A 25,679-nucleotide genomic window follows, 5' to 3' on the forward strand; every position below is an offset into this window, starting at 1 on the left:
AGGTTTTATGACCTGAGTTTCAAACGGTCAAGATCCCTTGGGCTCGGATTACAGATCTCTGTGCGAGCAGAGGATACGTCCTAATTAGGGTTCCCCTCAGCAACTCTGTCCAGCAGGAGCTGATAATCAGGGGCAGACATGGTGATGATGATGCTGCTGGCTCGGAAATGCGATGATTGACGTTTTCTATAAGGGGACTTAGCCTCCTACAGATCACCAATGGGTTTTTCTTTGTTTGACTCTTAGAGAGTGGCTATTAGAGACCTAAGAAAAAATTTTAAAAATAGAACCCGGCTGTATCACTGTAGTTGAGAACCCTAAATCTGTAAATGACTCTAAAACCTTGTATCTGGGTTGTACCCTTCGAGAGCAATTGTGTTCAAAGCAGGCTGGCAAAGATACATTTCTGCAATCCTGTTTGATTTTTTCATCTGCACTCCAAAGAGACGTTTCCACTTGACACGCATGCATTTCGGAACTTCCTCGGGCCGTGCGGTGACCCCTAGCATGCCTGCACTTTGCGCATGTCTCTCCAGCACCAAGATCGAGAAGGAGAAGCGCGAGCTGGCCAAGCAGTACGGAATGGTGCGCACGGAGGTGAGTGGCGGGGAGATTGCCGAGGAGCTGGAGAAGGAGCGACGGATGTTCCAGCTGCAGATGTGCGAGGTGAGCTCTCGGGATCAGAGGTCACATCAGTGTGTCGGCAGGCGTGCAGCTGATGCTGCGCTGGTGCAGAAGAGTCGCGGTTGATGCCAGTGCCCCAGGGTGCCAGGCACTGGGAGCAGGCAGCCTTTAATCAGCAGAACGTTTCCAAAATCTGCGTGTAGTCTGATTTCCAATATTTGCATTTTACTCATCAAGGAAATATTGTTCCATCAAAGCTTCAGAATGCATCTCTTTGGATTTTCATTAGGTTTAATTAACCAGTCAAATCACTGTGTTCGAAACACAATTTCTCCAGCCTTAATTAATATATTCCTATTGCTGCCAGTCCCTATAGGATAATTAAATAGTGTCTGAGGAATTTAAGGAGTACTATACAAGGTTATAAATGATAAAAACACGTGGATCTGGTAAGAAAAAATGTACAGGGTTAAGACATGTTTAAAAGTAGATGTTGCTTTTCTAAAGTGATGAAACAGAACTAAGTAATATTCATACGGTATATCCCAATATTAGATATAGAAGTGCATGCTACAGTTTGATTTCCAGCAGGGAAGCACGAGTGATTATCTGTTTCCTGCTCTGTTTTCTACTGGCTCCACTCAGAGCCTGTGCAAAATCAGGACGCCTGATTTACTCGATGAAAGAGCAGCGCCTGATTCCCTCTCTTCCTCTGTGCTCTCGTTCCTCGCAGTACTTAATCAAGGTGAACGAGATCAAGACGAAGAAAGGATTCGACCTGCTGCAGAACCTCATAAAGCACTACCACTCGCAGTGCAAGTAAGTCCAACCTGCTACCATCTGCTGGATGTTGGATCTGCAACACACAAGCCAGGGGGAGGATGGGGGAGTCAGGCCTCAGCGCAGACAGAACAATTCTGTTTTTATCTTGAATGCAGAATCTGTAAGACAAGCACTTAAAACAATACCGAAAATGATGTTCTGTACAGCAGTTTCTGGGTATACTGTATATGAACACGCGCCATTTTGCACCAGATTACTAAAAGGGTCTTCAGTGCTTCAGTGTAGGACATTTTGTTAAGCCCCAGCATCGATTCCAGAGCAGCGATATCGGTCATGCATGTACAGTATGCAGCATGAGTCTTAAAACCAAAGGTGACCCCACCACAGGATCACATCCTGCTCATAGTCGGCAGAAGGAATTACTGCTGCAACACACATAGGTTGGTTCAAGTCCCTCATAAGTGGTCACATTTGTCTCAGGAGTACATGCAGCACGGTAGGCAGTAACTGGAGAGGTGTGTCAGCACAGGTTGCTCTCTGTCCTTAAAGGGAGAATGTGTGACTGTTAAGGAGTACGTGTATCTGGACCAGTCTCCCACGTAGTGTGTGACACGCTCTTCCCAGGTGGACATGTTACCCTGTGGCCACAGGGTGTCAGCATGCATTACTGCAGTGTGCACTTCATGCTGCCTTAAATCACCCCGAAAGTCATCACCAATTAGCAGCCTGATCTTTTTTTCTCTCATTCAGGTGGGAGGTTGTAGCTTCAACACTCTCAGACACTACTGGCAGAGCTGTTTATCTTTCATTACTGTAAAAGCAATAATAGCCCTGAGAAGTCCTGTCCTGGGGTCAGTACAGGGCTATTTAATTAGAACACAAGCTGTTAAAATTCCTTTCCTCTATCCCCCGGAATTACAGGCGGAGTCTCTCCAAAGTGGCTTGATGTTTTCAGAAGGTGCTGAAGACCGACCATGTACCTGAATTGTCTTTTTTTAAAGCAAAGCCCCAGGAAATGTCAGATCCAGTAAAAAGGTGTAATGACAGGCAGCAGGCAGGAAGTGCAACCTAATGACATTTGCCTTGTCTTGACGTGTTGACATTTTAAGGAAGCTCGACTCGGTTTCAGTGTGCGATATGCATTAGGGTTGAACATCATAGGAATTTTTTTTTTCGTTTTAAAAAATAATAGTTTTCAGTTCAGTTCTGATATTTGGGAAGTGTGTCATACTGCGGTTGCTTTTCTGGAGAAGGGTAATGTTTCCAAAAGTCCTGGGACATTCCAGACTTCCATTTTTGGGCAGGTGGTGAAGGGTTTCAGTTTCTGTCCCGTTGAGTAAATAAAGAGTGGATAAAGATTAATCAAGTGAAAATATTCCATCTAAGTAACAATAATTAATACTGAAGCCAATGTGCAGGTCAAAGACGTCAGTATAATCAACTTCAAGGTAATGTTTAAAGTAATTGCAGCTGCTGCAGTCATTCAGATCTTGCTGTGCATGTGTAATTATCATTTAGAGCTGTGGACTTGTCTGGTCATTCAGGTCCTCCATAACTACAGCAGAGTGTTCTAGTGGTTATGAACATCGCCATTCCCAGTTGTATTGTATGGAGACGGATGGGCTCAGCGGTGGGGTTTGTGGGCGCTTACGAGTCGGACCATTTCCCCTACAAGATGAGCTGTGCAGGGCTCTCCACTGCTTCCGGTGGAATATTACTGGACACGCAGGTTCTGGAGAGGCTGGGACAGGCCTGTTAACAGAGGCGCTGGAGTTTCCTCCTCCAGGTTCTTACAGATGGGTGATCATGGTGCATTTAGAGCAGACCTCCGACCTGAAACGAAGAGTTTGGGAATGCTTGGCATTAGTATGACTTCCTCTGTGTGCAGTGATGGGGAGACGGGAACCCCTTGAGGCTCACCTAGCGTGAACAGTGATTATATCATTCTGTTGCACCTCTGGAACGAGTTCCATTTCTAAAGCCCTACTGTCCATTGTGGAGCTGTTCCAGGGCCTGAAAGATTAAGATATTCAGCCCTTCTGCTCCTGCCTGATCGTTTAACCTTTTTTTTTTTTGCCCTTTTCAGTTTCTTTCAGGAATGTTTAGCCGCAACGGAGAAGCTGAAGCAGTATATAGAAGCACTTACAACAGGGCTGAACAGCGTGAGTCTATAACCAGACGTTAATCTGTGCGTGGGCAGTATAGCTGGTGCGCTTGTCACCAGTTGTGCTGGATTGTAGATGCTGCCTGCCACATGTGTTGCAGTTCTAACTTGTTTTCATGCCATCCGTGAAGAATGCACAGCTGACCAAGTGGGCCTGCTTTCAAAAGATCTTTCAAAAGTAAAAACCTGGCAAAACATTTCTAAGCTTTGAAAGCAAATGGAGAATTGGGTCAAATCTGCATCGAGAGCTCGATTTACTGTTCCATCAGTCTTCCAGGCCGGTGGAAGGTGACGAAATAAGGTCAAAGGTCATGGGGCACAGGGGAGGGAGCACTTGGGGTTGTGATGGGGGTGTTCAGGGTGAAAGGGGAGGCAGAATGAGTACTCCCCACATGTCTGGTTTATGTAATACCACATATTAACTCACATTAACTGGCCTGAGCAAATCTCATGTAACTCATGCTTTTACAAAGCCACAGCACATCCACTTTACAGCTGCAGAGAATGTGCTAGCATGAGACCCAGAGCAGACGATGTGCTTGGCGGGAGCGTATTGATCCGCAAAGAACTTTTTTTTGCTTTTCATTTCATTGATCTGTGTTGCCTGCTGCATGTCGCATTAACTTTTCATGCCCTGTGTGCCTCTTCTTAGAGGAGCTCCTTCACCGGTTCTGTTTTCTGTGAGCCCCAGTGTTCAGAATAAAATCCGAACTGTTGGGGGAACAAGGATAATTCATTTCAGGCGGCAATCATTGTCAAGGAGCTGGATGACAGTCAAGTGCTTTTCTAAGCCTTGTGTAGTCAAACCGTCGTGTGAATAATGTAAGAATACATGAAACTAACAGAGGAAACATTTTGTGAATCAGAAGAAAGTAGTGTTATAGATTTCTTGATGAGAAGCATCTCACCATCACAGCATTGCTCAAACAAGGCCTTTTCTTCCACTCTGTGGTGTTAAGGACTCTCCTGTTGCTTCAAAGCAAAGCAAGCAGAAAGAGGAGAGCATGAGATGCAGGAATGTGTAGGATGTGTAAAAGGCCAATATTGTGCAGAATTCCTCAGCCAGGCTTTCTCTCCTAATTAAGTGCCGTTCGTCCACTCTCTCCACGACCAGATCAAACACAGGCAGGACGAGGAGAAGAGGCAGCTCTGCTCACTGCGAGACCAGCTGAGACTGTCGCTGCAGCCCGAACAGAAGGAGGTAAGATTGCAGGAGCCGGGGACGGGGGGGGGGGGGGAGCCTGAGAACCCTACAGCTCTGCCACAGTAAAGCAATGGGCCTGGGCACAGGCACAGAAGGGAACAGACCCAAACATAGCAGTACCTGCTGGTTTGGCCTGGCTTGTTCCCCCCAGCAGGGCCTGACGCAGACGCTCGTGCAGTTGGTCTGAGTTTACTACGTAGATTTGTAAACGCACTGCTCCCCTGTATTTGAGGGGTGCTCATTTAATAATATGTATGCATCTCTCCAGCGTTGTTTTGGCAGATGCACAGAGGAGGAAAGTGATTGAGTTGTTGAATCCCCAAGTATCGTAGGTGAGAGGGTTCAGAGCATTACATTCAGGAGAAGACCCCAAAATGAGATGGATGTTCTCCTTAATGAATTGGTAGTTGTTCAAGTCCAACAGGGAAAATTACTGACCTAAATCCAGAGTTTCAGGTTCAGGTTTGCTGCCTTAAGAAGTCAAGACCTCTTCAATGTACATTAGAACGCTGAGAAACAAGCAGCTTTAACGGTGAGGGACGGCCAGTCATGATTGGAGGGATGATTCAGCAAGCTGCTTAAGTATGACCAAAAAATAAAAAGGACTGTAGTCAGATGAGACCAACAGAGATTAGACCATCCAAAGTATGACACAGTAATACTGAGTAATACCGAGTGTGTGATTTGTGGGGGATTATTTTAATAATATAATGTTTCTGCCATGAGTGTGCTTTGCAGTGCAGGCTTATTGAGTGTTACACTTTTTTTAAACTTTTTTTTAGTATACTGTTAAAGATTGTAGAATACTTTGTTGCAAATAAAATATGACCCAGATAAAGTTATTCTTGTCATCTAAACCCAAGGGTTCACAGATCACTTTGAGAAAGATGTGTTGTAAATTAATTTTCCTGTAGCACAGTGTTCCTCGTGTGTTAATATTATTCTCTGATTTTTACCATTCCACTTCACATGGGTTTCACTGAATGCTGCAAACCCAGACTAGGAGAGTGAGTTGAATTTTAAGCCTCTACAGTAATTGTTGAAATGAATCTGATCGCATGTTCAGTGTTGCTGCCGGCCTTTCGCGTTTGAGAGCTGCACATGGCGTTCAGCACCTTTTGACTGGCCACCTCGAATGAGACAGCTCCTAGACATCAGCTGCCTCGAATCCAAAACAAGCGTTTGTCCGGCGATGGATTAACTTTCCTCTCCGATCTGCCCGTTGTAAATAAACGTGTTGTAAAGAGAGAGGGTGAAGAAGTCTGACCCTCGAGGGATCTGAAAAATATCGACGTAGTTTTACTAGAATCCCAGAAAGAGAGGTAATAGAAACAGTAAGTCTGCCCTTCCGTGTGAATGTTTGAACTGCGAAAGTGCCGGCACTCCTCTGAAGTCTCTGCATGCCTTGAGTGTGAAAAACTCCCGTTGTTAAAAGATTTTCAGAACTATTCTGCTCTACGTTCAGTGTTCGACTGCGAGAAATCCCCCTCTCGTTTTATCTTGTATTATTCTGTGGAGCCCGGTCTCCATTATTTACTGCCTGAGATGAGCACAGCTGTGCCTGTCCTCTCAGTAGCGCTGCGGGAACGATCTTTCTCGTTCGGAATGATGTGGCGTGTACTGCCAAGCCTTCCAAAGTCTGTTCAGCTTTTTGCACACCTTGGCGCTTATGAGGCGAGCGAGGAGGCAGTGAAGGAAGCTGAGGAAATGTTTGCCACTGTCCGATTCCAGCTTGGGCCTTGAAGGAGTTGTGCTGTCGCAGTTCAGGGGAATTAAGTGCTGAGTCATGTTCCATCTGTCTGCTGGTGCATGAAAATCCATGTTTGTTGTGCTGTGTTGCATGTCAAAGATGTGCACTAACATCTTGTCCAAGAATCTTAATAGTGTTCAAATGTGTTTAGGAATCGTGGCGTTTGACTTGGGACTCCTGGAAAAATCTATGTTGCCGTCTTTAAAGCTCAAGGGAGGGGGGAGTATTTCTGTGTGAAGACCGATGTAGGTTATCGACCTCTGCTCACTACAGAGCTATCGGAACCTGTGTTCTGTGCTCCACCAGTGATCCACTGCCAACCCGGAAGTTCCTGGTTTTAACCTGACCCGTTGTCAGGTTGTCAAGAGCTGCTGTCTTGTCTGAATCTGCCATCCTGGCCAGCGCATCATGATCTCCACCTAGCAGATAGTTCCATTGTTCACTCTAGAGCAGAGCGACCCCGCCAGCCTGGGAAATCGTGCTCCTGTCCTCTCTCTCTCTCCTTGCAGGATTCGCTGAGCCGGCAGGCAGTCTACAGTATGCACCAGCTGCAGGGCAACAAGCAGTACGGCACGGAGAAGTCGGGCTGCCTCTACAAGAAGAGTGACGGGTGAGGCCCCGGATTCTCTCACTCTTTTTCTTTTCTGCATACTGCTCCTGTCACCTGTACTCCTGGAGGTCTTTTGTGTTGTGTGAACGGAGTTGGCACCCATGTTGTTCTGGGACTGGGCTAAGGGGGTTTGAGTTCTCCAGGCTGGGCATTGCATTGAACCCAGAAATTACAGTCCATTTACTTTTCTCGTTGAAATTAACCCCTGGGCCTGAGCCTGTCAGTTTCACTGGCCTTTCCTGGGCCAGAACTATGCAGTGCAACAGCAGCTAGTTGTGGAAAAGGGACAGCATGTACCTGTCTTCACACAGAGCTCCAGGAAGACTATCTGAAAAGCCAGGGAGGTGAGGAGACGCTGCACACTAACCCTGAGCTCCTGTGTTGTGTTTCCTGAGCCTCCTGTGTTGTGTATTTCATGTTTCTGCTCCTCCGCAGGTTGAGGAAGGTGTGGCAGAAGAGGAAATGTGCCGTCCAGAACTGCTACCTGACCATTGCTCATGGAACGGTGAGTGTCGTCCATAACCGTCTCCACTGTCCCGGAGCCAGAGCCAGCGCACACGCATGCTTACACGCATGAGCACACAAGCACTCGCACACAAGCACTCGCACACACACGTGAGCTTAAGCGTGCACGCACACAAACACTACCGCTTTCCATCAGGGGAGTAGAGAATACAGTGCTTCAGATTGAACATTCCCAGTCTCTGGATAGCAGCACGGGGCGGGGCTCCGAGAATGTGTGAGTCTGCATGTGGGCCAGTGTCCGACACCTGACCCATTCACTCCGCTTTCTGGCCACTGTGAGTAAGGTGAATGAGCTCCAGATCATTTAAGAGTATCGGCCCACTGAGTAAAAATGTAATTCACTGTCTTCAGGCATGATTGGCAGTGCGTACTGTCTGCACACTGACTGCACGTGAGCAGGACTGAACCCTGGGTTCTGTATCATTGACTCACTCACTTGTACAGCCTCTGTCACCCATCAGTTTTGAGGTGATGATCGATTGCAATTTTTAACGTGCCCTAGAGATAGACTATTATTCGTTTTAGAGGAATATGAGGGAGGCAATGGTAAGTCATTAACTGAGGATTACATATGGTCAGCTTTAAGAGGTTGTGAGGGTGTGTATCGCTTGTTTTTGCCATGTTGACTTTAGGTGGATTTGTCACAGCATTATGAATCTAGCCTGTTGCTGCAGGCTGCAAGCTGGGCTGAAACAGCACCTCTGAAATGCTTGTTTATTGAGCCCAGAGGCTGCCCTGTGGTAACAATTAGGAGCCATGCATTTCTTCAACAGCCTTCATTCAATACCTCTCTGTTTTGCTTTTTTCTTTGGAGCTCAACTTGGGTAATTGTGTCCGTTTTCAGCCCAACAGACCTCCAGCAAAACTCAACCTGCTCACCTGCCAGGTGAAGCCCAGCCAGGAAGATAAGAAGTGCTTCGACCTCATCTCCCGTAAGTTCTCACCACCGCAGGCCCGCTGGCTCTGCCTAGATCACACAGATTTTAGAGTAGCGGCAAATAGTCAGTGAACCGACGTGTGTTCATGTCTGAGATTAAAGCAGACGATACCATAGATCCAGCCAAGGCTTAGATTCTTCCAGTACAAGTCTTTGCTCCAGCTAACCCTGAGTGTTAAAGTGATATTCAGCTGCTGGACCAATTAAGTAATTAAAAGATCAATTAGTCAATTAAGAACATTTTATACTAGGACCCAACAGCTGAATCAAAGTCATTCAGCGGAAGAGCCCAGCCTGTCATAAGTGCAGACGCAGTTCCATTGTGTAGTCATTGCCTGTTTTGGGCAATAAGAGCTGTGTAATGTAAAAACTCTCATCACTCTGTCCTGTAGTTCCTAACCCTGAGTAAAAGTCTTTGGCTTATTGTGCATCAGGATATTAGAATTAAGGACACAGGTGTGAAAGCCTTATGCTCAGACTGACCTTACGCCAGCAGTGGCCTGCCCCTGCATGAAACGTTACTTTCACAGGGACTTGTTTTAAAGTAGCAGGAGACTGCTAGTCTCCCCATCACTGTGGCAGGGCCCCCCTCTGTCCATCCCCTGATCAGAGCTCCCTTCTTCTCTTGCCATGTTTTGTCTAGATAACCGCACGTACCACTTCCTGGCCGACGACGAGGCAGAGTGTGTTGCGTAAGTAAAGACTCCCTGCCATTTTCACTCACTGGGCGTTTCCATGATTCACACTCCGCTTTGAACAGACATTTTTTCACATTATAGGGGGAAAAGGGATACAATTCACTGTGCAAGCTGTTTTTTTTGTGACTGGTAAACACCTTATTTCTTAGGGTGCACAAGGCGTGATTTCCCTGGCTATGGTTTCACATGCACGTTTGACAAACTAGATGACCTCCTCTCGGTTGTTTGTAAGTTGCTTATTCTGCCGCCTTCAGAAGCGGAGTGTGGGATTCACCCAGAGAGGGCTGATGCCTCCGCAGGCTGCGTTCATGTGCCAGTCAGCAGGAAGCAGCCCTGTTCTCGACAGCACTGAGCCCAGCCAGCCCCTGGGACACCCAGCTGCAATCCATCATTCTGGCTGATGTTTCCCCGGCTGTAGAGGATTCTGAGAAACAACAGCGAAAAGAAAGCCTTGAAATATCTCCCCCCCCCCCCCCCCAGCATCCTCTGTAGCTCAGAGCAGATTTCCCCATCTTTAACACAGGGCGTGGGGCGGGGCGTGGGGCGGGGCAGCCGGGTTGTGACTCCTGGGGTCTTTGCAGGTGGATCTCGGTCCTGACCAACAGCAAGCAGGAGGCCCTGAACGTGGCCCTGGACGAGAGGCGTCCGAGCGGAGAGAACAGCATCGAGGACCTGACCAAAAGCATCATCGAGGACGTCCGCCGCATGCCGGGGAACAACATGTGCTGCGACTGCAGGGCGCCAGGTGAGCCTGGGGCCACGCCACGCTCGGCCAGGTCAGACTGCCCACTGAACCCCGTGGCACAGGAGCTGGGGCCACACAGGGTGCACCCCCGCCCCTGCAGGGGGAGAGGTCAAGGTCAGGTCGCAGCATGACCAAACGAATACAAGATTAATTAACGCTAGTAACCTCCCGTTAGACTTCCTGTGTAGCAGTCTCTTCACCTGCGGTCATCACAGGAAACACATGGGTCTCTACCTGCCCCTGTCCGGTTTTTCTCTGGAATGGTCCGATATGAATGACAGCCTGTCGGTACGAAGGGCAGTAGAGCAGTACCGCGCAATAAAATCGCACTTCATTGTTTTTTTACGAATTGCAAGAACTGCCCTTAGGTGGAAATATATTGGATAAGTTAAGCATTACGCCTTCGCCGAGATGAATATTAATGTATAATTACAGGACGGGGTGCAGTAAACTTGGAACAGTGCGTTACAGAACAAGCAGAGGGGAGGAACAGGCCTACTGCGTAGCACGCCTGCAGCCTGGGGGAGCCTGTGTCTCTCGAATGAGGCCGATGTGTGTAACCAGCCTGAAATCCTATTTGAGACAGAGCCCAAGTGAGGAGACCAGATCTGAGTCTGGAGCAATGTGGTTAATGGGCCACATCTTCAGTCACACTGGATACAGAAGCAGCAGTTAGTTAATTCTAAATATAGTTTTTTCTGGGCAATAGATCTTTTTTTTTTAATCACGAGTCTCTCCTGTCAGGAAGCAGGCTTAATGTCCCCCATCTGTTTTTTTCCCAGAGCTGGATGGCGAAGGTGAAATCACCCGTAATACATCTCTTTCAGCACTCAAACTGACCTGGTCTTTTTTTCCCTGCATGTTTTGTGTGCGCCTGGAGTGAGGAACTGTATTTGTGCGTGAGGGTCTAGAATGAGACCCCAGGGCTTTTACAAGATGTGAGGAGCTGTCTGGCTGCCGAGAGTGGCGCTTCTTACAGAACGGACAAGTGTCTTGCTATATTATTGGTCCCCACTGTGCGCTCATTGGTGCCTATCTTCTTCAGACCCCACCTGGCTCTCCACTAATCTGGGAATCCTGGCATGCATCGAGTGCTCCGGGATCCACCGGGAGATGGGCGTGCACTACTCCCGGATCCAGTCCCTGTCCCTGGACAAGCTGGGCACCTCCGAGCTGCTGGTGAGTCCTCGCCTCTGCCCTGCCCCTTGGCTGGCCCTGTGTGCTGAACGTTTCAGCGCAAAGCTTCAGCTCAGCTGGGACAGGTCGCTGTGATGGATAATGCAGGCGGAGCGCGTGAAGTTTCATTGTTTCTCACACACGTTCCAGAGGTAAAAACCAGCAGTTTGCTCAACCCTTGGCAATCGCTGCTACACCTGTCGCTCTGTCTGAGTTATAAACTGGACGCTGCCGGTTGGCCGTATGTCTGATCCGGAGTACACAGCACCCTGCCCAGTGCACTGTGGGGAGGTTGACTGGATTCCTGAACTTGGCTGTGATCTCCTTGGAGTCAGTCAGACCGCAGAACACACAGGCAAACAAACACCTGCCGGCTTCTATAGCAAGCACCACGTTCCTTCACATTTAATCAAAAGCTGATTTGCCTGTTTTGCGTTACTTCACATGTGTTTTAAAACTCTACCTGTCACTTAAACTAAAATTTTGCTGACTTGTCTGCCTTCCAAACCTCTTCATTAAAAAGCCGGAGAACAGTGCTGCTAAAAAAAAGTTTGTTTGCCTGTCTTCTTTAAAAGTTCTTGTGTCTTCAGAAGATCTATTGATGGATCAGTCGCAGAATTGAGCCAGACAGCTGCGTGATGAATCTGAAAACACTGTAGGAGGAGGTAGCTGCAATTTTCTTCATCCAGGATGTATTGGTCTCTTTTTCTTTCCAGCTGGCCAAGAATGTCGGGAATGCAGGCTTTAATGAAATTGTGGAGGCCAACCTCCCCAGTACCTCTCTGAAACCATCCGCTGACAGTGACATGTGAGTTATGAAGTGTTCTGTAACTACTCCATTTCTCACACACAGAGGTGACTGCAGAGGGTTATTGTTCTGTGCCATCGAGACCAAATTCTCTGATCTATCGAATTCCATATTCTAATCTAATGAGGCAAGATGCTCTTCTCCCACAGGGACCCTGGTGTTTCAGCTCATTGAATGCAGAATTCTTACTTTTTCTCCCTGATTGTGCTGCCAACCTTGTGGCTTTGTGACCTCTGCGCTGTCACTTTACCCCAGAATGTTTGTAAGGAACAAAGTTTTAACCGTTTCTTTCTCTTGTCTTGCCCGCAGTAAGCATGGGTATTGGCAGTTCAGTTCCAAAACAGATCACATGAAAAATGAATGAATACCTCAGGTCTGGTAACCAAAGACAGTGTAGTGGACAGTGAGCTGGTGAGGCAGGATAAAAATGCTGAAAATGGTCTGTAAGAAATGACCCTTGAGAAGAAGTGCGCCAGTGGCACCCCGCTGTGAAGCAGTTTATTTTCGCACTGTGGTGTTGAACCGCAGCTCCGTTCGGTGATATCGTCACACCAGACGCACCACTCGCGTTCCCTCACAAATCTCCACTGCTGCGGGCATTGGCGTCGCTTTAAAAAGAGTCTGCTCCATTTTTTCCACTGAAGGGAATTGCACGAGCTACGCATCTTCGTCGGAACCAGAAATAAATGGGGTCATTAAGGCTTCTTAAAATATGAATCTCATGGTCTAACGCTTGGCTTTGCTATATTAGGCTGCTAGAATTCTCCCCAGAGACTGAGACCGATGTGAGTGTTCTCAGCTCGTGCACGAGCAGCTGCAGTCTGCAGCAGCTCTCCTCACTCCCAGGAGCCCGACGCCGCAGAGATGCTGAGTGCTGGGTGACTTGGCTCTGGCCTCCAGCGCCAGCCGATGGCATATCTGATTCTTCTCCACCCCCCCGCCAAGGGCATTGGGCTTTCCGTGTCACCCGCGGCCACAGTCCCCGCAGAGCCAGGCAGGCTGGGAGAGCCTCTCCTGGTCGTGCAGATCAAGGGCGATCACTCTGTCCCACCTCGCCGACAAGGACGGAGTATATCCGCTTTGTACCTTTGAGGTCAGGGACGATAGACGCAGTGTAACAGCGTCATCAGCTGCACTCCCTGAGCAGAGGTCTCTTCGACAGGACAAATCCGTGTTGAAGTCACTGGCGTGATCTTGTCACTGTTCTCGTCGGGTTGACTGCCTGCTCGTGATCTGACAGTCCTTGCTCCCATCCTCTCCCGCTGCACAGCTTTGACCTTTTCTGCTGTGAAAGCCAGTCCTCTGTCTAACATGGTTAAGGTCAGCGCTGTTTGAATTGTGCGCTCCCGGGTCACTTGACCAATGAAAGGCTCTCACTCCTTGCTGCTGTGGGCACCGTCAGGGTGAAGCTGGGTGACCCCACGGCTAGTACTCCAGGATGTCTCAGATCCCAGTGAAACCGAGACCCCTGTGACTTTCCCAGTGCCTGATGGCTTGCGGTGATCTCACTGAGGGATGTGTATCTCCTCCAATGATCTTTTACGTCTGTGCAGAGCCAGATGGTGATTGGCTTGATGGATGGGTGGGTGGGTCAGAGGAGCCTGTCGGCATATCCTCGTTCTCTCCATGTGGGTACAGGGGTCATCGCTGCAGGCTACCCTTAAACTCACTCTCTCTCATTATAGCATTATTCAGAAAGGTATCTGTATTTTCTGTAGTGGACTGTATATATGTATTTTTTTAAATCCGATTTTATTTTTTAAAACTGCCAGCTTAGTCCAGTGGCATCCGACACTGGCCCTGGATATGCCCCCATCCAGTTAGGTTTATAGCTCACCTGCTTGTAAAGTTTGGGTCACCTGCTAATTACTGATCATTCGTGCAAATCATCTGATTCCATTTAAAAGAACTCTGGAAAGGGCAGAGGGGTGCTCCGATTTCGGTCCTGCATGATCTATATGAGGCAGTGGCCAATAAGAATTTATTGTGAGTATTTTCTGTTTTGTAAGTGCCTTTAAATTATATGTTGCAGAAGAACAGAGAAAATTCACGTGGGGGCCTCGGTTCATTTTTGCCTGTTTTTATCTTACAAAGCAATGTGGCGGCTGTTCTTATTGTTAATGCACGAAGGGAGCATTGCTAAGATGCAGCAGCAGCAGCTTCGTGCTCAGCGCAGCATGACAGCCAGGGAAAGCCTGAATGAAAGCTACTCATGCTGGCCCTGTAAAGACTGGGGGAGAAGAGCCGCTGAAGTCAGAGCACTGCAGAGCTGGCACGGAGGGCTCATCCGTCTCCTCTGCAGCAGGGCACGATGCTAAATGGCTCTTCACACCAGAGTTAATGCAGTACATAAATCTGCACAGCAAGAAGAGGCAGAAAATGTGAAGTCATTTCTCTCGAGAGGAGAATTATGCAGTATCTCTACTCTGGTTAACTTTTTGCATCACAAAATACTGTTTTAAAAGTAGCCCCATTCATGACATCACCATAATCAATACTAACATTATTGATATTACAATACTGTATTTATTCTAATTAGAGATGGCTGTATACCCCCCAGCTCAGTTTTCCTGTCCTCTGTCTCCCTCCCGGTTCGCGGGCAGGGCTGTGCGGAAGGACTTCATCGTGTCCAAGTACATGGAGCGGCAGTTCGCGCGGCACAGCGGGGGCTCTCCCGGGACGCTCCGGAGGAGCCTGCAGGAGGCGGTGAGGAGCCGGGACATCTTCGCCCTGCTCCGGCTGTACGGCGAGAGGCTGGATCTCAGCCAGCCGCTGCACAGCCCTGTACAGGTACTATACTGGCGGCGCTCACCAGGGGGCAGCAGCAGCACAGCGGCGCTGTCAGTGCATGCTCTGTCCGCAGTCCCTGCCCCGCCCCTGCCCAGCCTGGCCCCGCCCCTGCCCTGCCCCACTCTGCCTCACCCTGCCCAGCCTCGCCCTGCCCCGCCTGGCTCCACCCTGCCCTGCCTCACCCTGCCTCACCCTGCCTCGTCATTGAAACTCTTGGTGCCAATTGGTTCTTCCCTCTTCAGGAGCCTGGGGAGGCCGCCCTGCATCTGGCTGTGCTCTTGGCTGATCGGACCTCATTGCACATGGTGGACTTCCTCGTTCACAACTGGTGAGAGCTTGGAGATACCCTGCCCTCTCGAGATAAGATGTGCAGTTGCTCAGAACAGCCGGAAGGAGGCAGACGCTTCCAGCTGAGTCCTTGTGTTGAGTGGTTCACAGTATTAAGAATTCTGTTGCTTTGAGAAGTCAAGCTGGTGCTTGTTTCCTTGACTTCTAAAGATGGTGGCAGATACGGGCTATTATTTTTTTTTCTGAATAAATCAACAGATGCTAGAGATGATCGAACTCATCAGGAGACAGGAGCGTGAAAGTCTAGCTTCTAAAGAGAAAAGGAGTATCAGTGCTTGCAGTCTGGCCAGTCTGGTGTGTTCAAGGGAGACAGCCCTGCATGATGGAAATGTTATAGTGAGCCCTTAATCTAAAAAACTGCATTTTCATCTGCAAACATATTTATAGCCCTGCACCCAGCTGAGGGAAGAGAGATTCTGTCACGTGAGGATAATGAAGAAGCAACAGCTGGGCTTAAAACCAGCGCAGTTTTCTTCTTTAATTTATTTGATAAAGGCAGATTAGATGGAAGCAGCTGGGTTTTGTTGGCTGGTTACCTGCCGGGACATTATGTCATAGAAACAGGCTGGGGGGCAGTTTCTGTTCAGTGGGCTTATAGTGCCTGTGCAGTCATAGAGCGAAATCGAGGTCAGAGGGGACTGGAATGGCACAGCTTAGTTTCTGCTTACTGGTGTGCTTCTCCCCGCAGTAACAATCTCGACAAACAGACTGTTCGTGGAAACACGGCTCTGCACTACTGCTGTCTGCACAACAAAACCGAGTGCCTTAAACTGCTGCTCAGAGCGAAGGCCAACACGCACATCAGTAAGTGACCGTCCGCAACGGGGGCGCCTCGGAACCCAGGTCCCTCTCCGGGATTGTCAGGGAACCTTGATCGCCTCCGCCAACAGCCCAGCCTCCTCGATAAGTGAAAGTTTTGCATTTGTTGAAGCATCATCATGCTCTGGGGCAGCACAGTGGCGCAGTGGTTAGCCTCGCAGTACCGGGGCCCTGGGTTCAATTCCACACATGGGGTGCATGTGTGGAGTTTGCAGTTCTTCCCACGTTTACGTGGGTTTCCTTCGGGGTGCTCTGCTTTCCTCCCACGGTCCAAAAATATACTGGTGTGTTAATTGGCTTCTGGGAAAATTGGTCCCGGTGTGAGTGTGTGTGTCTGTGTGTGCCCTGCGATGGACTGGCGTCCTGTCCAGGGTGTACCCTGCCTTGTGCCTCTTGCTCGCCAGGGTGGGCCCCGGCTCCCCCGCGACCCTGAATCAGACCAAGTGTTTGGAAAGTGGACGGTCTACTCCAGAGCCCCGGTTGGATTGTGACACGCTTTGTGGTTTCAAGCCTCCTGGCTCATGAAAGAGGTGGAGCTGGAAGCAACCGACCCACTGCAAGCGCCAAGAGGTCTTGGGACCGGAGGCAGTGGTGCAGTCTGGGTCATGTCACAAGCCCCTGTGGGGCGGCGCGTTGAAGTCGCCCACATGAGCTGTACAGAAAAGGCTACTCGTGACAAAAGTAACGACGTTTGGAGTTTCTGGAAAGCCTGTAACACTGTTAACTAAACATGAATTCTTCCACCGCTTGAATGATGCGCCAATCTGCAAGGAGTTATTTGGAAAATCACAAAGAAGGGAAGCTTGAATCTCAGGGGCAGGCGTTGGGGTGATGAGCCGGACACGCAGGACGCTGATCTCACTGACCGCTGTCTGCCCTGGCCGCCCCAGGCTCTGAACTGCCTGTTGAATCCCCACGAGACATCAGCATTGCAAGGAGCCAAGATCTAATTAGAGGTGCCGTTCACACACCTGAACAACAAAAAGAATAAACAGTGAGCAAAGCTGATTACATAACGTCCAGTTATAACTGAATGTGACCGATGATGCACTTTAAAACGGATAGTTCCTGTAAATTGCTGTTGAGAAGGAACGTTTGTTAAACTAGATGGATTACTTGTGTTTCCACATGCTTATCAGCCTGAGGCTATTGGATAATTAAATGCTAATTGGCACATACTGCATTGCAGTCGAAGCACTTGTTATCTTTATAATGGGCTTTGCGCTGTTTTCACATAAGTAGCAGATAATCCTGTAACAGCAGATTAATTCCTCTTTGCAGAGCCACAGCCAGAGTCTATAAAGTCTTTCACACTCTGTGAATGATAAACTGGGTGGGATCTCAGCACATGCAGCTTGCAACAGAATGCCCTTAAGTAATAGTTTACCACAGTATATGTGCCAGGCAAGTTGCAGTTCTCCCTGGTTTCAGCAGACACTTATTTTGCTTTCCTGCAGTTTTAAAAACGAGGGTGGTAGTTTGGAGGTTTCATAATAGCTTAACTGTACAAGTGCTCATTCAGAGCATCAGTTTACCCCTGCGGCTTAGACATTACCACTTCGAGCCTGGGTCATGAGATAGCCAGAGAGATAGGAGGTGAGAGTGGGCAGAAGTCAGCCAGGTTCACCCCAGCCTGTTGCAAACCTGAGACTCGGGCTTGTACTATCTTCAGCTAGAGACGCTGCACCTCCGGGTGGGCGTGTCAGGGGAGTGCGTTTGGGTGTGTCCAGTGGGCGTGTACTTCTGAGCAGAACGGTTGTCGCAACCAAGCTGCGTCTTAAATAATGGGCAGTTAATAATTGCATGGGCCTGTAGTAAATAGCATGGCAACTGCTCCATTTCAGTTTTAAAAGAGTGGATTTTTATGGCAGATTTGATTGGGTGCATTCAAGGCTTTCTTCTTTTAAATCTGACCTTGGTTTAATTGGGCTGCTGGGGTCTGTTGAAATGTGAGGAACACAAAATCACGGTGCAGTCCTCCTTGGACGCGATAACCCTGTACAGTAGGTGGAAAAACTCCAGTGCCTGTCCTGTGCCGGTGTGCCCCCTGATCCGCGGGGACACAGCGGTTGAGCCGCAACAAAGCAGCATAGCAGAGTTTTAACACATGATTTGTTTTCAGAGCTGGGCTCCCAGGTTCTGCTGGCTGTCCTTACAGGCTGTTCTAGCGGAGCGCGAGAGAGAGCCTGGAGGAGGAACACCTGCGGAGGAGCTGTACTGTTATAACGCATTAAATCATCAAAATATTTTTCCCCTTAAAACCCAAATGCGTTTATGTGTGTGTTGTAAAGTAGTCATTACCATATGGGAAAGTGCAGTTTCTATCAATCAGTGTTATTTTTTGCTGTTCTGTTTTCGTTTCCTTTAACGTGCTCTCTGATTCTTTTACGGGTTTACCAAAGTGAACAAGAACCATCATCCTGCCGCTGTGTACTGTCAGTCTGGGCTGTGCTGGGGGATTCGGCTTGATGTCCGTCGTCGTGATCACACGCTCTCCCTGTCCTCTTGCAGAGAACGAAGCGGGCGAGACCGGATTAGATATTGCTCGGAGACTAAAGCACAGTCACTGTGAAGAACTGGTAAGACAGACTCCCATCACTGAGTCGCGTGGTGGTGTTTTTCTTGAGATGCTAGTCTTCTCCAGTATATCAATTCTCCTGTGAGCAACAAACACGCATGAACAGAGGTGGAGCACAGCTGACTGTTAGCATGGGGATGAGGGATGAGCTTCCTCTGGGTTCAGGCTGGGGTCTGGGCTGGAGGGGAGGCTGGGCTGGGATTGTCCTACGACAGTGAGAGTGCGGCCGCAGGTGGTGTAGGACTAGCGCTCAGGCTGGGGTCTGGGCTGGAGGGGAGGCTGGGCTGGGATTGTCCTACGACAGTGAGAGTGTGGCCGCAGGTGGTGTAGGACTAGCGCTCAGGCTGGGGTCTGGGCTGGAGGGGAGGCTGCGCTGGGATTGTCCTACAACAGTGAGAGTGCGGCTGCAGGTGGTGTAGGACTAGCGCTCAGGCTGGGGTCTGGGCTGGAGGGGAGGCTGGGCTGGGATTGTCCTACGACAGTGAGAGTGCGGCCGCAGGTGGTGTAGGACTAGCGCTCAGGCTGGGGTCTGGGCTGGAGGGGAGGCTGGGCTGGGATTGTCCTACGACAGTGAGAGTGCGGCCGCAGGTGGTGTAGGACTAGCGCTCAGGCTGGGGTCTGGGCTGGAGGGGAGGCTGCGCTGGGATTGTCCTACAACAGTGAGAGTGTGGCCGCAGGTGGTGTAGGACTAGCGCTCAGGCTGGGGTCTGGGCTGGAGGGGAGGCTGGGCTGGGATTGTCCTACGACAGTGAGAGTGCGGCTGCAGGTGGTGTAGGACTAGCGCTCAGGCTGGGGTCTGGGCTGGAGGGGAGGCTGCGCTGGGATTGTCCTACAACAGTGAGAGTGCGGCTGCAGGTGGTGTAGGACTAGCGCTCAGGCTGGGGTCTGGGCTGGAGGGGAGGCTGCGCTGGGATTGTCCTACGACAGTGAGAGTGTGGCTGCAGGTGGTGTAGGACTAGCGCTCAGGCTGGGGTCTGGGCTGGAGGGGAGGCTGGGCTGGGATTGTCCTACAACAGTGAGAGTGCGGCTGCAGGTGGTGTAGGACTAGCGCTCAGGCTGGGGTCTGGGCTGGAGGGGAGGCTGCGCTGGGATTGTCCTACAACAGTGAGAGTGCGGCCGCAGGTGGTGTAGGACTAGCGCTCAGGCTGGGATGCAGATGCAGCTGGAGGTGCTGTTCCAGTTAAGCCAATTAATAGTTCAACTGTGGAGCTAAGTTGCAGGGAACAGCAGAAGACCTCGTGGCACCCCTTGGTTTAGGGGGTGTTTCTGGGCTGGGGGTGAAACAGGGACTGTGTTGATGTTCTCGTGAATAGTGTCCAGCTCGGGGTCCCCCTCTCACCCACGACTGATTCTCCTCCTTGCTCTCCCCACCCCCAGATACACCAGGCCCAGAGCAACCAGTTCAACATGCACGTGCACGTGGAGTACGAGTGGCGGCTGCGGCAGGAGGACCTGTACGAGAGCGACGACGATCTGGACGAGAAGGTGACCCCAGGCCGCCGGGCCCCCTTACTCCCTAGCAGGGAAAAGGAAGCTGGTGCCCCAGAAACTAAGGGGGCGCTGGACACGTGGGATTCCTGGAATTCAATTGTTAATCGGAGAAGGTCGACAAATTAGAAACAGCAAGCTGAACTGAATTGATGAATAATAATAATAATAATCATTCCTTACACATGTCTAGCTGCACATGCTAATGGGGACTCCCCTCCACCCCCACCAGTGTGCCACAGCGGCCATAGTGCTCCAGTACCCTCCCCACACACCAGCTCTCAGTGGGGAGGAGAACAGAGTGATGAAGCCAATTCATAGATGGGGATTATTAGGAGGCCATGACTGGTAAGGGCCAATGGGAAATTTGGCCAGGAAGCCGGGGTTGCACCCCTACTCTTTTCGAGAACCGCCCTGGGATTTTTAATGACCACAGAGAGTCAGGACCTCAGTTTTACGTCTCATCCGAAGGACGGTGCCTGTTTTACAGTCCAGTGTCCCCGTCACTATACTGGGGCATCAGGACCCACATGGACCGCAGGGTGAGCGCCCCCTGCTGGCCCCACTAACACCTCTTCCAGCAGCAACCTTAGTTTTTCCCAGGAGGTCTCCCATCCAGGTACTGGCCAGAGTCTCAGCTGCTGAGCTCCAGTGGGTGGCCTGGTGGGAGTCTCAGGCGACACGGCTGCTGGCGATCCGAGTGAGGCCTGCGTGAGACGAGTCTGGGGAAACCCAAGTCAGCGCTCTCCGGGGGGGAGTGGGGAGGGAAAGGGCAGGAAGAGGGCAGTGTGCGCGCTCTGCGACACCTAGCCGAGGCTCACCGAGCTGCTGTCCTGTGTCCCCCGCAGCTGGGCCCCGTGAAGAAGGAGCGCTCCTGCCGGCCCTTCAGCCTGTACCAGGCCTCCAGCCCGGCCGGCCCGGATCGCGGCGGGCACGCCTCCGTGGGCCGCCGCCTGGCCAGCCTGGTCCGGGACCCCCGCCGCGAGACCTATGCCTCCCCCAGCACCCAGACCCGGAGCCTGGACAGCCCCCCGCCACCCCCGCCCTCCTCGCCGGCTCCCCCCCTGCCCCCGCGGATCAGAGGTAGGAGAGACGCGCCCCCCAGGGGGCTGGGCGCCACCCCCTGCCGGTCGCTCTCATCTCCCTCTCTCTCTTCTTCTTCCTCGCAGCTCCGAACGTGCCCCCGCCTCCTCCGCCCCCGGCCAGCCCCCCCGACGCGCACTGCGACAGCGTGCCGGGGAGGAGGCGCAACCTGCCGCCCCCCCTGGTGATCCGGCACAAGCGCACCCTGTCGGAGCCCAGCCCCCACCTGCCACACAGCCCCCACACCCCGCGCCACGTCTCCCTGGGTAAGTGCAGGTGTGCCCTCGCCCCGCCCCGCCCCGCCCCGCCCCGCCCCGCAACACCTGGGCGCGAACCCGGGTCTCAAGAGGGAGCCGGCCGAGACCTCCCCCAGCCCAGGCGGCTGAGGCCCCCGCTACGCGCAGGGAGGGCGATGACGTCACCGTGCCCAAACGAGCGCCGCTACACCGGCCCTGACCTCTCCGGGAGAGGCAGGCCGGGCTGCTCTCGTCGCCCTCCTCTGCTCTCACCCTTTCATCTGTCCGTCTGGGCTCCTGGCCCGGGCCGGAGGCGCGAGACTGCAGGCTGGGGGGTGGACACTGGCCAGGCTCGGTCTCCTGAAGTGCCGGGTGAGGATGGTGGGACCACATTCACAGACAGTGCATTCTTAAAGACCTCCAAGTTTCAGGAAGCACGGCCAACGTGTCCACTACGACACAAGTCACGGCACCCGATCAGAGAGGGGACGGTTCAGTAAGACATCGTTACAATTTATAACTCTGTCCACTTTAGAAAGCCGTTTGCATGACCTTGTTGTTTTTACTCCCAGATTATGGCTTCCCTGGAAACTCGAGGGGGTACAGCGGTCCAGAGGGAGTGTATCAGAAATCTGCGTGAGTTGTGTTTTCACTTTGGGCTGCAGACGTTGCTGTAAAGCGAGATGCGCAGAAACGGCGACCATGTTCAATAGTAGGGTTTGCGTGCCACCTAGTGGACAGTAGTGGTAATGCTACGGTGGTTTTAGCACATTGTGGCGTAGATATATTTTTACACTTTTAATAATGTCGCGATGAAGAAAGCATCATCCTTTGTCTAAACACAGAAAGACGAAGTTATACTCTCTTCCCAAGCCACGTTTATCTTGTGTTATGTCAAATTGTCTTGGATGTCTTTACCTTCCAGGAAGTTAAGATCACTCAGCAGTGAAAAGAATCAAATACACAGAGAAAACAATGACCTATGAAAAACATGTCTTGAAAAGCAGCGTGTCGATTTAGGTCTGTCCCGCTGACCGGTGAACGTCAAGTTAAACGTTTGGGTAAAGCAATAAGGGCCTCCAGTGGTGGAAATCGGATTCACTGCTTCCAAGAAATATCAAAAGTGCTACAAGCGAACCAGTCGGGTCATCTTCTTGTAGTATCCTGACCCGCACACGTGGCACACTCTTTACTGAATGACGGTCACTTTACCCAGGATTCGCCTGCACGGAACCCGATGTCTTCACTTCTGTTTTCTTCTCCTTTCAGCTTAGGGTCACCAAAATACACTGTGACAACTCTCAACGCCCTGCCAGAGCTGCCTGAGAAAGGTACTGCAATGATCTATCTCGGGGAATGCAGGGATGTACTGTTATTAAGCTCTTTGCAGTACCCAGTCACAGTTTCAGACTGAGACAAGGGAGTATTAAGAATGAATAATTGTTATAATATTACCTGGTGTTTATTAGTGTTTGGAAGGCACTATACATATAGGAAGAGACTTCACCCCCCACTTGATCTGGGGTGATCTACTGTGCGGGAGGGGGGTGGGGTGAGAAACTGCTGCACCCGCTGAATTAAGAGGGACATTTCGGAGGCCAGACTGTTCACACCCAGAGTGGACTTGAATGAAGACTCGGGGTTAACACCCTAGTCTTGTGGCCTACAGTGCCATGGTATCTTTAATGACCAAGCTGTCAGAACTTTGGTTTAACATGTCATCCAAAGAACAGCACCTCCTAGAGGCACAGCGTTCCCTGATCACCACACTGGGGCAGTGAATTGGAAATTCTGCTCCAGAGGAAAGGGGTGCCACCTACTGGTCCACCAACACCATTTGTTACAGCAGTCTTGCCTTTCCTTGGTGGTCTCCCATCCCAGTACTGACCAGGCCCGGCGGGCTTCGCTGCTGAGAGCAGGGTACAGGGTGGTAACGCTGCTGTCTCTATTTAAGCAAGCGAGACCAGTATCATACTTTCACAGCTTAGACAGCAAATACTGCTGTTCCAGAATGCTTTATCTCATATCTTCCAGCTAATTGAGCACCTTAATTTTAGTTTTTTTGCTGTCCTTTTCTTAACAAAACACCATCCCTTAAGTGCAGACCTGCAGTCCTGTCTGTCCATCGTTCTCATGCAGCTCACGGAAGGGCACGTTTCCAACAGCAAGGAGATCTGCTTTAATGGAACTGCGTTGCACACGAGATGTATCCACCCCCGCACTAGGGGGCGCTGTGTCGGCTCCAGGCTGGGGTAGGGATGGGTTAGCAGTGCAGCACGACCCTCGTGCTCCTGGGAACGAGCTTCCGGTGAAATGCAGGCGGAGTCCTGGATGTGGATGGACGCAGAATGCCTTGCTGCCCCAGCCGGTAAACGCTGTTCCTCTCCCGCTCCCCCAGGGCCTCCAGGGAGGGCGGACGGGGAGGGCAGCTCGCCCCAGTGCATCTACGCCACGCCGCAGCCCAGCGGCCGAGCCCGGCTGCCCAGCTCCCCGCCCTTCCGCGCGGACGGACCCGAGCCCAACGGTGCCTCCCCTGCGCTCCTGGGGCCCCCCGCCCCCCACCCGCTGCCCAGGAAAGCTCTGGTACGGTCCGGCGCTGGTGACGTTGTGTCCGTTGCGGGTCCGCGGCGCTGGTGGCACGTGGGAGCAGAGCGAGAGAGTTTCCAGCTTGTCTGGATTCGAAGGCCTGAAAGCTGTGGCGAGATCACCTGCCGCAGTCTGAAAAACTAAACTGGGAGTTGGGGGAGCTTAATGAGAGCTGGGGGGGTGGCAGGTTTTGGGGGCGCAGTGTCTGCCGAGGCCGGTGGCCGAATTCAGTGGGCGTCGTCAGGGAGGAGAGGGGTCTCAGGGCTCGAGTGTGACCCGTCCAGGACTTGGCTCGGGATCACTGTGTGATTTTTTTCGTGTGCTTCCTGGTGACGCAGTCGAAAGGCAGACACAAGGAGGAGGGTCTTGGTCCCGTGGAAGCACGTCTGCCTGTGTGTCGCTCCCCAGCTTGTGCTGCTCTGTACGCGTGAGGCTCGGCAACTGAGAGGCAGGAGAACCGGTGCGGCCGAGCCTGAGCACTGGGCCTGCTGGGGCTCGGTACCACAAGGCCGGTCGTGTGACGGGTCGGTCAGCCCTGGGACCTTCGGCTCGGCTCATAGCGTGTGTGCGCACAAGAAACTGCCCAAAGAAGGCTTACTCACAGAAGTCTCTTGGTTAAGAGGGAGCGGTCTGTAGCGCTGCCTCGAGGTGACGCACAGATTGCACTTCCGTCCGCCTCCCTCCCACTTCCTGTTTCCCTCCCGTCTTCTGCTGGTAGTTGCCGAAAAAAAATTCTGTCTCCCCTGTTGCTTCCTTCAATTCCCTTCTCCTCTTGTTTGTCCGGGCTGGGCGGTTTCGCAGGCCAAGCCCAGGGTGCGAAGGGTGAAGGCCATCTACGACTGCGTGGCTGACCACCACGACGAGCTGACCTTCAGCGAGGGGGAGGTGCTGGTCGTCATGGCCGAGGAGGACGCCGACTGGTGGGTAGGTATTGTGCCCCAGGACACCCCCTGCGCAGGTGAGGCACTGCGGGCCGTGCCTCTCTGCAGTTTGCGTTTATCCCGCCGCGTGCAGGATATAAAGGCTTTAAGGAAAATCAGCTGCAGGGTGGCATTCTGGTCAACAGGGGGCAGCCTCCCCTTGCGGCCAGAGTTCAGCCTGCGTGTGGTTTCAAATTTCCCTCTGGATTTCCTTCTCCGCCTCCTTTCCTGTCTGGATTCTTCATTAGCCACCTTTGCATCTCATTTCCTCCTCCCTTTCCTCCAGAACACATTCCCTCCCTTGTGGTGCCGATACACATGGCGTCTTGCGAGGTCATCTTTCAGATGCAGGGGCTGGGAAGTAAAAACGCGCGCAGCGTGTCTGGGATGCGTGAAGCCAGTGAACGAGCCGCTCCCCAGCTGGGAGCCATTTGCGCCGAGACTCCAGATTCGCTGAGTCCTTTGCAAATTTCCGATTGCTCTCGCAAATTCCTTCCAGGTTCATGGAATATGTTCCTAATCCTTAATTCCCTCCTGTCTAGGAAAAACACTTTGGCCTTGGTTTTTTTAAAAAAACAAACAGCATTCTCTTTTGAATCATGTTCAGACATTAGACGTTGTGCAGAACATACATGACAATTACATAACTATTAAAATATATAATTTTCTCTCCCAAAACTGGGCTTTTCAAATATGTCTCATCTTTAGCTCTTTGATAAGCATCCAAGATCTTTGACAGTCAAACAACATGAATGACAAAGAAATTGTCTCCTTTAAAGCTTTCTTTTCAAGCATGTCAGTGTGATT

General features: G+C 51.2%; 1 protein-coding gene across 1 annotated transcript in view; it reads left to right on the forward strand.

Moving 5' to 3' along the window:
- unm_sa1614 (un-named sa1614) overlaps window positions 1-25,679 on the forward strand; it is a 54,513-nt gene that overhangs the window by 25,728 nt on the left and 3,106 nt on the right. The window contains exons 6-27 of the mRNA XM_088937561.1: window positions 537-666; window positions 1,358-1,443; window positions 3,494-3,569; window positions 4,686-4,772; window positions 7,035-7,135; window positions 7,571-7,640; window positions 8,505-8,592; window positions 9,241-9,289; window positions 9,877-10,040; window positions 11,086-11,219; window positions 11,933-12,024; window positions 14,628-14,814; window positions 15,057-15,142; window positions 15,851-15,966; window positions 18,493-18,560; window positions 19,937-20,044; window positions 20,896-21,130; window positions 21,217-21,396; window positions 21,939-22,002; window positions 22,636-22,697; window positions 23,765-23,949; window positions 24,754-24,876. Of these exons, the coding sequence (XP_088793687.1) occupies window positions 537-666; window positions 1,358-1,443; window positions 3,494-3,569; window positions 4,686-4,772; window positions 7,035-7,135; window positions 7,571-7,640; window positions 8,505-8,592; window positions 9,241-9,289; window positions 9,877-10,040; window positions 11,086-11,219; window positions 11,933-12,024; window positions 14,628-14,814; window positions 15,057-15,142; window positions 15,851-15,966; window positions 18,493-18,560; window positions 19,937-20,044; window positions 20,896-21,130; window positions 21,217-21,396; window positions 21,939-22,002; window positions 22,636-22,697; window positions 23,765-23,949; window positions 24,754-24,876 (2,491 nt within the window). The remainder of the gene's footprint in view (window positions 1-536; window positions 667-1,357; window positions 1,444-3,493; window positions 3,570-4,685; window positions 4,773-7,034; window positions 7,136-7,570; window positions 7,641-8,504; window positions 8,593-9,240; window positions 9,290-9,876; window positions 10,041-11,085; window positions 11,220-11,932; window positions 12,025-14,627; window positions 14,815-15,056; window positions 15,143-15,850; window positions 15,967-18,492; window positions 18,561-19,936; window positions 20,045-20,895; window positions 21,131-21,216; window positions 21,397-21,938; window positions 22,003-22,635; window positions 22,698-23,764; window positions 23,950-24,753; window positions 24,877-25,679) is intronic.

This window comes from Atractosteus spatula, chromosome 19 (genome assembly GCF_055471065.1).
Source record: "Atractosteus spatula isolate fAtrSpa1 chromosome 19, fAtrSpa1.hap1, whole genome shotgun sequence".
Taxonomy (NCBI): Eukaryota; Metazoa; Chordata; class Actinopteri; order Semionotiformes; family Lepisosteidae; genus Atractosteus; species Atractosteus spatula.